General features: G+C 41.5%; 1 protein-coding gene across 1 annotated transcript; it reads left to right on the top strand.

Annotated features, from left to right (window-relative positions):
- The first annotated feature begins 6,133 nt into the window (after positions 1-6,133).
- LOC120284738 (probable serine/threonine-protein kinase DDB_G0277165) lies at positions 6,134-10,926 on the top strand. Its single transcript, XM_039293291.2, has 2 exons — positions 6,134-6,455; positions 6,610-10,926. The coding sequence occupies exon 2, from the start codon at positions 6,656-6,658 to the stop codon at positions 8,009-8,011; it is 1,356 nt and encodes a 451-aa protein (XP_039149225.1). The 5' UTR covers positions 6,134-6,455; positions 6,610-6,655; the 3' UTR covers positions 8,012-10,926.
- Positions 10,927-11,169: the final 243 nt, after the last annotated feature.

The following is an 11,169-nucleotide window of genomic DNA, read 5'->3' as shown; positions in this document are numbered from 1 at the left end:
AAAAGAGTCGGTGACGAATGCCTATATTCATCAAGAGATGCAATGGCAATTTATTCCTCCGCGGCCACCCCATATGGGAGGCCTTCGGGAAGCAGGCGTAAAAAGTTGCACTGCCACACGAAAATACACGTTCGAAGAGCTCTCCACGCTCTTGGCAAAAATAGAAGCGTGCCTTAACTCCAGGCCGCTCTCTCCTATGTCTGAGGATCCGACAGATTTGCTGGCTCTGACGCCAGGGCATTTCCTTGTCGGGGGACCCCTTATGTCCACGGTGGAACCCGAAGTAAAGGGGGAAATGAAATCCCTTCTTAATCGGTGGCAGCATTTGAAAGCTCTCCACCAGCAGTTCCGTGTGCGATGGAAAAAAGAGTACCTTAAAGAACTCCACAAGCGTTCTAAATGGCAGTCCCCGTCCAAAAATCTCCGCATGACGAAGACCTTCGAGACCACAGCACCTATCGATCCGTGCAGCCCCATGAGCTGCATCGACGCTTTGTTGGCGTCAGCCTTTAATCTTCCGATGACCAATGTTGGCGACGAGAAGGTCTGCACGACGACGATTCGCTCCAGGATCGACGCGAACACGAAGCTGGGGGTCGTGCTCAAGATCGAGCCCAGGGTGCGGGTCCGCACACCTGTCCGGGCATTGAGCGACACCGTAGTGTCCAAGTACCGGGACATCATGCTGGCTGATGACCAGTTCCATCGGCCTGCTACCGTCTCCATGGTCTTAGGAGCAGATATTTATCCTAAGGTTATCCAATCCGGATTCCTGACCTTCGACGAGGGAATGCCGGTCGCTCAAAAGACCGTGTTTGGGTGGATCGTGTCCGGTGCCTGCAGCCTGCCGTAGGATGGCTATGTTGCAACCCCAAGTGATTCAAGTTACGGGGCTTGGACTGTCGCCCGCTCTCCGCTCTCTCTTACGCTCTCCGCTCCCTCTTAAGCTCTCCCGCTCTTCACCACAGAGTCTCCGAGGAGTCTCCGCTGGGCTTGGGAGAACCCAACTCATTAGAATAAGTTTTAGTGTAAAATTAACCACGAACAATAAAACATACGCCCGGTCGCGCCCGCGATATTTCTACAAGTCTTTGAGTGTTTTTTCGAGTGTTCTATTTTCAGCAAGCTAGGAATTTTCCAGGACCAGCAAACCCCAGCATCCTAACACCTGGAAAGAGATTAACTTTTGAAGTTACCCAATTCATATACCATAACCACCAGTTGGGAAAATCTATTCCAGAATTAGTAGAAAAGTTTTCCGTATCCCGTAAGACCGTCTACAATGTTTTAAATCGCGCGGAAAAAGAGGGCAGGCTTGAACCTATGAGTGGTGGTGGGCGCAAAACCAAAATTATCAAGCGTGTAGACCGCCTTGTTATGCGAAAAGTTATTGCGAACCCTCGAATCTCGGTCAGAGCACTTGCTCAGAATATCAGGGAAGAATGTGTCCTAACTGTGTCACACGAAACTGTGCGCCAAATCATCCTACGCCATATGTACTCTTCAAGAGTTGCAAGGAAAAAGCCTTTGCTATCAGAGGCCAATATTGAAAAGCGTCATTCCTTCGCTGTGAGCATGGTCCGGATAGGTACTGGGATGACGACATATTTTGTGAGTATGGCGCAAACTGTTGAGTGCGCTAGAAAAACAAAATATCATTCCAACGATTAAATTTTGAAAATGTCACTGATGTTTTGGGGCTGTATCTCCAGACGTAGAGTGGGAAAACTAAGCACAAAAAGCACAATAAATGCAGTGCAATATCTGAAAATTTTAATAACAAATTTGAAGGCCAGTGCAGAAAAATTTGGTATAGTTAGCAACAACAAGCCAAATTTTAAGTCCTTTACCTTTATAACTGTGGTAATGTGATCGAAACGCCCCCTCAGAGTCCCTGATCTGAACCCCATTGAAAGTTTGTGGGCCTACTTACAGAAGAAGGTGGCAAAAAGGGGCCCTGAAACACGACAACAGCTTATGACTACAATAGTCGAAGAGTGGGAAAAGATCCCTCTTGAATATGACCTCCAAAAACTTATCCAAAAAAAAAAGGTTTCAACTTGTAGCCAAAGCCAATGGGGGTCATACTAAATACTAAAACTTTTAAAATTTTAATAAAATAATTTAAAAATTTAGGGGAGTCTAGAATAAAGTTCGTGTCTAACAATACGCACCTGACAAAGTGGATAAAGTGAAATTAGTTTTTGGGGTAATTAACTTATGGACAGGTCCAGAATACTGGCACATATCGCAAATAGTGACCCCCCAAATCACTAACAGTGAAATAATGGTGAAACTAAAACATTTTCATTCAAAAAAAGAAAGTTAATTTACTCGAATTGGGACTCCGCTGCCCAGCTGCCACGCGATCGCACAAACAGCTGTTTGCGAGCTTAAAGCTTTTCTATCCCAGGGTTCAAGTTTTGGCTAAAACCTTGGTGATTTCACACTTACAGTATGAACTATTTAAATGAAACTGCTACGGCTGATGAATCATTGGCTACTGCGGTTCCCTCGAGCCCCCAATGTGCTGCCCAGCAGCGCTTTCAAAAAATAAAGCGAAAGTCTCGTGTTTCTCCGGAGAATGAAAGGAAAAAATCCAAATCAAGCATCGGCAAACAAGGGGAAAACCCTTCGTCTACAGAACCTAGATATGGCGGCAACTCAAACCGATTTGGTTTACTTGCGCATCTCACAGCCGACAAACAAGTAGGCAATGAAATTGGCGATCTGTATGACCAGCCCAGTACCAGTCATCAAGCTGCTATTGCTGCCGCTAAGCGGGATGCAGCCTCCGCTGGTACCACTAGCTCAGTCAAAAAGGCGCATTCCAAACCACCTCCTATAGTAATGGAGGGAGTGGACGACGTATGCCTGATGATGCAGAGCATCGAAAGTATAGTGGACCTAGAAAAGGTTGAGGCTAGGGCGTCAATGAGCGGTGTCCTAAGGCTTTACGCGGCTGACGCTAATACATTTCGCACCATAGTGAACTGGCTCGAGATCGAAGAGTATGAGTTCCACTGCTACCAGCTTAAAGAGGACAGGCCTTACAGGGTATGCGTGAAAGTCCTGCACCACAGTACGCTACATCACCAAATCAAGGATGAGCTGGAAAAGATCGGGCACAAGGTTCTCGATATACATACACCGCTAATGCGAAACGAACCAGGTACCTCAAAAGCGTCGCCAGTCAACATGTTCTTCCTAAACATTGCTGCAGCGACAAACAATAAGGAGATCCTGGCGGTAAAGGCACTATGTCATATGGGAGTAGTTATTGAGCCTCTCCGCAAGCAGTTTGGCCACACAGCCAAATACTGCCGTAAGGCCCACATTTGTGTGAAATGTGCCGGCGAACACCCAGCCAAGGACTGTACTAGGCCACGCATCGAGCTGTGCACTTGCTACAACTGTGGCGGTCAGCATCCTGCAAACTATAAAAGTTGCGGCAAACTACAAGCGTTCCTGCAGCGATCCAGAACCAGAAGTGGAGTGGCTGGGAGAACCGAGGTAAGCGACCGACCAACTTCACGGGGCTTAGCTGAAGGTAAGGAGATCTCCTCTTCTCGAGGCGGAATATCTTATGCAGATGTGGCTAGAGGGTCCGTTCACCAAAAGCAACCACTGAGCCTGATGCACCAACAACAGAAGCAACAGCAACAGCCCAATTATGGAAGTCCCAGTCGTCAAAGGAGCCGCAGCCGGACAAGGGCGTCTAGGGGTACACTTCAGCGCTCGACGGATGCTAGCAGCAGCATCCTGCAGACGCTAAATGAAAACATTAATTCTTTGCGCTCGATTCACGAGAAGTAGATGGAATTAATGATGATGATGATGAAGCAACAGCAACAACAGTCACAGCTATAATGATGCCGCTGCGCATCCTAGTGTGGAACGCCGACGGAGTATCCACGAAGTTGCCTGAAGTAGAGTGCTTCGTGCGACGTCATGAAATCGATGTGTTACTGCTCAGCGAGTGCCCACTTCCCGCTAACACCAAGGTGCCAAGGTGCAACTTGCGCCGGCGGTTATTGAAACGGCACTGGGTCCTATAAGCTTTGGAGCGGTCTACTGCCCACCGAGATTTGCATGGACTACGGACGAGACGAAATTCATTGTTGCAGGCGATTGGAACGCGTCCCACTGGCTCTGGGGTGCGGGAAGGAGCAACCAAATAGGCATTGCATTAGCGAATCTCGTCCTAAATTCGGAGGTGGACTCGCTAGCAACAGGAGGACCAACAAGATACCCGTACGGCAGTAGAGGCTAACCAGGGTACATTGATTTTGCACTGACAAAGGGTGTGCTGGGTTGTTAAGCTTAGCTCCGACCACCTGCCTCTGGCTTATCACTAGGCGCACTAACCTGGAGGTATTCCAATCGCAACTGGAGTCCACACTGCCCCTCAACACTGCCTTATACTCTGGACAGGACGTTGATGATGCTATTGAACTGCTCACCAATAATATCAAGTCAGCAGATAGATTAGCAGCTCGCAGCATATCTCGGCAGCCCGCGGCAGATCGAATCCCAATAACCAGGGAGATCCTGCTGTTTATAGCTAAGAAGAGGGGCTTACGCACTAGGTGGATGAGGTCTCGTCACCCGTTGGACAAGACGGAATGGAATCGAGCGCTGAGTAGGCTCCGATGCGCGTTGGTGCTGCATAAAGCCAACCATGCGACGAAAGGCTTGCCAATACTGGAGTCGAAAGCGAAGCGACGCATTCGCTGTGGAAGGCCACGCGCGCAATCAAAAAGCGTTGCACGAGGAAGGCGCCTGTAGTATGTGCCTATGCAATATTAAGAACAATTAAATAAAATAGCATATTAACATATGACAGCACTTTGTTGCTATGTTTATGTTTATGTTTATGCACGCAGTTAGGCCCAGGGCGGATGTAACATGATCGCCCACTCGAAGGCCACAAAGTATAAGTGCATTGCCCACTTGAAGGCCAAAAAGTATAAGTGCTTGGTCAGCATTCACACGCCGACCAAATGCATATTACATACGTACATACTTAGCTCGCTCTCCCGATAAGCCTAGATATATAAGATATACATAAGAACGCCGCTCCGCCGCTGGCGTACCCGGCAGCGCAGCTACGCGGATTAGCCTAAGTCCAAATATATTCAAAACTGTAAAATCAGAGACTCTGTAGACGTTGAGCTGGCAGAACCATTTCTGCCTACTCTAAAATCAAAAGAAGAAATTGAATAAATATATGTCAGCCCGACGGCTGCCTTCAACTTAAAACGGACTTGTGTTCTTAATTGGAGTTCATCATTACATGGCGACCGTGACAGTCGTCCAACGCTGGACGAATTGACCAAAGCTGGTGAAAACAAAGGAACAAAGGAACACTGGACTGGAAGAAGACTGGACTAATTAAATGGAACTGCAAAAACCAAGGAAAATCTGAGTGAGTAGAGTTCTATTGAGTATGGGCAAACACCGTGGCGGTTTGAAAACTAAGCTGAATAAACGTATAGCCCACGTAAGGTGGCTAATATACGGTCAGCAAACGCCACCGGTTTGGTCGAAAGCTCTAAAGCTACATGCAGAGCTAGACCACTTGTTGCAATATCAGCAAGAATTAAAGACCCATAAGCTCGAGAAAACTCACTCAGATAATATTAAAAATATACCCACAATTAATGAAGTTACAAAATACCAGGCATGTCCAGCACCAGCACCAGCATTAACAAAACCAAAGAAGTCCTGCCCCCCTGGCTGCGAAGGAATCTGGAGTCCCCACTGCCTGGGGACTTGTGAGCGACCATCGTCGTCTTCAGCGGCGAAGAAATAGACAGCAGCGAGGGAGTGTCAGCGTGCCACCCCCGGCGACGCCCAGCTGACACCCAACAAATAGACAGCAGCGAGGGAGTGTCAGCGTGCCACCCCCGGCGACGCCCAGCTGACACCTGATGAGCATCATCAACAGCAGAATATAATAATAAATATATATAAATATAAAGTAAATATAAAATATATATAGATAAGAAAAATTGTAAGAAATATTGTCAAACGGAGCATATACTATTATGCCCTGTTAACCCAATATGGCCCGTGAAGCCATAGCTAGAATCAGGCAGGCAACAATGTAAAATACAATTTTTTTTACTCTTGCGAACATTGGAAGATTTTATAAATAGATAATTCCAAACATAAATGTCTATAGAGACAAATGAAATAAGTAAAACTGAAAATAAAAGTATATACAAAGGAAATTTTCTATTCTATTCTCCAAAATATAAAATTAGTATACCCAAAATGGGTCTAATAGACACTAAAACTGTGGACTCTACAGCCAATGTAATAAATAAAGTAGAAGTCCAAAATGCAGACTTGTTCTGGATAACCATAATACTAATTGTAATTGCATTAATTATGGTATCCAATGCATTAATAAAAATATACAAACTGCATAACAAGTGTCTTAAGAAACGATACCGTAGCACTGCTAACGGTATAGATAATATTTAAGGAAGATCTTTAATAAAGTCAATTATGAATGAAAATATGAGAAAAATTATATGAAAAAAAAAATAATAAATAAAAAAAATATAAAACGTAATATTGAATTTATCTACATTAAAAAAAAAATATATACAAATGAATAAATTTGAAGTTATGAGTATACCACAGCATGGACTGGGAAAAGCTTGTTGATCAGATAAAAGATCCAAATGAAAATTTCAGAAAATCCTATAAGTGCTTAACGCAAAACAGATCAACACAAGCTGTAACAATCAATAGGAATGCCCAAGTCTTGGTAAATAGTTATAATGAAATCAGAGAGTTGATCCAACAAAATAGAAAGAATTTGGAACGCAAACAGTGTGCTAAGGCTTTAAACCTACTGGTGACATTAAGAGAAAAATTAATATTTATAAAAAATAAATTCAGTCTCCAGATAGAAATTCCAACCATAGTAAACACCCCACTAAGAATAAATTTGAATGAAGACAGCACTAACTCTGACGAGGAAGATAGGACTATAGTCAAGGAAGACATTAAAGAGGAAGATCTTCACGATCTAACTATACCAGCAAAATTAATGCTGAAGAACGACGATAAAACAAATAACGCAGCCGACTCCGAAAATAACTTAACCATGGCAGAAGAAGCAGCTGCCATTAGGTCTTACATTAGGGAAGTCGCCTGCACAGTGCCAGAATTTGATGGGCAAAAGATCCATTTACAAAGATTCATTAAGGCAATCAAATTGGTAGACCTAGCTAAGGGACCATTTGAAGACATTGCAGTTGAGGTCATTAAGTCAAAAATAGTTGGCACAATTTTGAACTCAGTTGACAATGAAACGACAATTCCAGCAATTATAAACAAATTGCAGAAAGTAGTTGTCGGTGAGACATCCAGTAATGTCAAAGCAAAGCTAGCAACAGTTCAGCAGAGAGGTAAAACTGCAACGCAATTTACCGCTGAAGTTGATAGCCTGAGAAAACTTTTAGAAGCTTCCTATATCGATGAGGGTATACCTCTAGAACATGCCACTGGTCTAAGCACCAAAGAGGCAATTGAAACCATGATACATCGTGCTGAGCACGAAAGTATCAAAACAGTACTGGAAGCAGGGACTTGCACCACTATGGATGCAGCGATAAGCGCATACATAAGAACGAGTACAAGAGTTACCGGTGACATCAATAAAGTGATGTACTTTAGAGGTAACAGACCCAATAGAGGATACGGAAATGCCAATAGAGGTAGTAACCGCGGTAGAGGCTTTAATAACAATAGTATTAGAGGCAACTACCATAACGGTTACCAAAATAACGGTTACCAAAATAACGGTTACCAGAATAACGGTTATCAAAACCGCTATAATGGAAATAATAACCGTTATAATGGCTATAACAGAGGCCGTTATAATGGAAACAGAGGCCGTAACAACAGTCAGAACAACTACAACAGAAACAATGCCAATGTACGAGTAATCCAAGAACAGGGAAACTCGCAACAGCCTTTAGGTACTCAGTAGAAGAAGATCGTAGAGTATACACCATCAATTATAATCTCAACATATTTTCTACATTCATTCATGCCAAAACAGGCGTAAAACTAGTTTTTCTACTTGATACAGGTGCAGATATCTCTATTCTCAAAGAGAACTCTGACAAATTTTCTAATATTCAAATAACCAATAAAATAAACATTCAAGGCATAGGCCAACAGAAAATTCAGTCTCGAGGACAGACTTTTATTGAGATACAGACAGGTAAATACGTTATCCCACACGATTTTCATTTAGTAGATAAAAACTTTCCAATACCGTGTGATGGAATAATCGGAATAGATTTCATAAAAAAATATAATTGCCAAATCGATTTAAACCAAGAAGAAGATTGGTTTATAATTAGACCAAACAATTTGAAATTTCCAATATATATTCCCATAGCATACAGCTCTGGTATTAACACAACGTTATTACCAGCAAGATCCCAAGTTGTCCGAAGATTAATAGTATCATCAAAAGATGATAACATTTTAATTCCAAACCAGGAAATTCAAACTGGTATTTATGTTGCAAATACAATCGCAACATCAAGTAATACATTTGTCCGAATTTTAAATACAACCGATTCCGACCAATTAGTCAATATGGACACTCTAAAATATGAGCCACTTTCGAACTACAATGTAGTTCAGGCAAATAGTGAACACAGAAATAAAACTGTCTTATCTCAATTAAAGAAAAATTTCCCCGAATTGTTTAAATCACAATTAGAAAATATATGCAGCGAATATATAGATATATTTGCATTAGAATCAGAACCTATAACAGTTAATAATTTTTATAAACAACAGTTGAGATTAAAAGATGATGAACCAGTATACACGAAAAATTATAGAAGTCCTCATAGTCAAGTGGAAGAAATACAAGCCCAAGTTCAGAAATTAATAAAAGATAAAATAGTTGAACCATCAGTTTCACAGTACAATAGCCCTTTGCTATTAGTACCCAAAAAGTCAAGCCCGAATTCTGATAAAAAGAAATGGAGATTAGTAATAGACTATCGCCAAATTAATAAGAAACTTTTAGCTGACAAATTTCCACTACCGAGAATAGATGATATTTTGGACCAACTTGGTCGAGCAAAATATTTCTCCTGCCTTGATTTAATGTCAGGTTTTCATCAAATCGAACTGGATGAAGGCTCGAGAGATATAACATCTTTCTCAACCAGCAATGGCTCATATCGTTTCACGCGATTGCCATTTGGCTTAAAAATAGCGCCTAATTCATTCCAAAGAATGATGACTATAGCATTCTCCGGAATAGAACCGTCTCAAGCATTCCTTTATATGGATGACTTAATAGTCATAGGTTGTTCCGAAAAACATATGCTTAAAAACCTCACTGAAGTTTTTGGTAAATGCAGGGAATACAACCTAAAGTTACATCCTGAAAAATGTTCATTTTTCATGCATGAAGTCACATTTTTGGGACACAAATGCACAGACAAAGGAATTTTGCCGGATGACAAAAAATATGATGTCATTCAGAACTACCCAGTTCCACATGATGCGGAGAGCGCTAGACGTTTTGTAGCATTTTGCAATTACTACAGACGTTTTATCAAAAATTTCGCCGACTATTCGCGGCACATAACAAGATTATGTAAAAAGAATGTTCCATTCGAGTGGACAGATGAATGTCAAAAAGCATTCATACATTTAAAATCTCAGCTAATTAACCCAACACTCTTGCAGTACCCAGACTTCAGCAAAGAATTTTGCATAACAACAGATGCAAGCAAGCAAGCGTGTGGCGCAGTTTTAACTCAAAACCATAATGGCCACCAACTCCCAGTTGCTTATGCATCCAGAGCTTTTACGAAAGGTGAAAGCAATAAGAGTACAACAGAACAAGAGTTAGCAGCAATTCATTGGGCAATAATACATTTCAGACCATACATTTACGGAAAACATTTCACTGTGAAAACAGACCATAGACCATTGACATATTTATTCTCGATGGTGAACCCCAGCTCTAAATTAACTAGAATAAGGCTTGAACTAGAGGAATATAATTTTACAGTAGAGTATCTAAAGGGCAAGGACAATCATGTAGCAGATGCGTTATCAAGAATAACCATCAAAGAGCTAAAAGATATAACTGGAAATATATTAAAAGTCACTACAAGATTTCAAAGTAGACAAAAATCCTGCGCAGGAAAAGAACAATTGGATTTGCAAAAGCAAACCAAAGAAATAGCTTCAGAGCCCAACGTATACGAAGTCATAACAAATGACGAGGTACGAAAAGTAGTGACATTGCAATTGAATGACTCGATATGTTTATTTAAACATGGAAAGAAAATTATTGCAAGATATGATGTTGGTGATCTTTATACTAATGGAATTCTTGATTTAGATCAATTTCTCCAAAGGCTTGAATTGCAGGCCGGTATATATGATATCAGCCAAATCAAAATGGCACCGTGGGAAAAAATCTTTGAACACGTTTCAATAGATAAATTTAAAAATATGGGCAATAAAATATTAAAGAATTTAAAAGTAGCGCTACTTAACCCGGTGACCCAAATAAATAATGAAAAAGAAAAAGAAGCTATATTGTCTACATTACATGATGATCCAATACAAGGAGGGCATACAGGCATTACAAAAACCTTGGCCAAGGTCAAAAGACATTATTACTGGAAAAATATGAGTAAATACATAAAAGAGTACGTAAGAAAATGTCAAAAATGTCAAAAAGCAAAAACAACAAAGCACACAAAGACTCCAATGACGATAACTGAAACACCAGAACATGCTTTCGATAGAGTTGTTGTGGACACAATTGGTCCACTACCCAAGTCAGAAAATGGTAACGAGTACGCAGTCACTCTCATATGTGATTTAACCAAGTACTTAGTTGCCATACCAATAGCAAATAAAAGCGCAAAAACAGTCGCAAAAGCTATATTTGAATCTTTTATTCTAAAGTACGGTCCAATGAAGACGTTCATAACGGACATGGGAACAGAGTATAAGAATTCAATAATTACTGACCTGTGTAAATATTTGAAAATAAAAAATATAACATCAACAGCTCATCACCACCAGACAGTTGGAGTAGTAGAAAGAAGTCATAGAACTTTAAACGAGTATATACGATCCTACATATCGACG

The sequence above is a fragment of the Drosophila simulans genome, chromosome 3L, assembly GCF_016746395.2.
Source record: "Drosophila simulans strain w501 chromosome 3L, Prin_Dsim_3.1, whole genome shotgun sequence".
In the NCBI taxonomy this organism is placed as follows: Eukaryota; Metazoa; Arthropoda; class Insecta; order Diptera; family Drosophilidae; genus Drosophila; species Drosophila simulans.
Note: the sequence above shows the minus strand (reverse complement) of the source record. Positions and strands in the feature narration are given on the sequence as shown.

What these genes read in the sequence shown, in the direction of transcription:
- LOC120284738 (XM_039293291.2), top strand. Translation starts at nt 6,656, where the DNA reads ATGGACTGGGAAAAGCTTGTTGATCAGATAAAAGATCCAAATGAAAAT.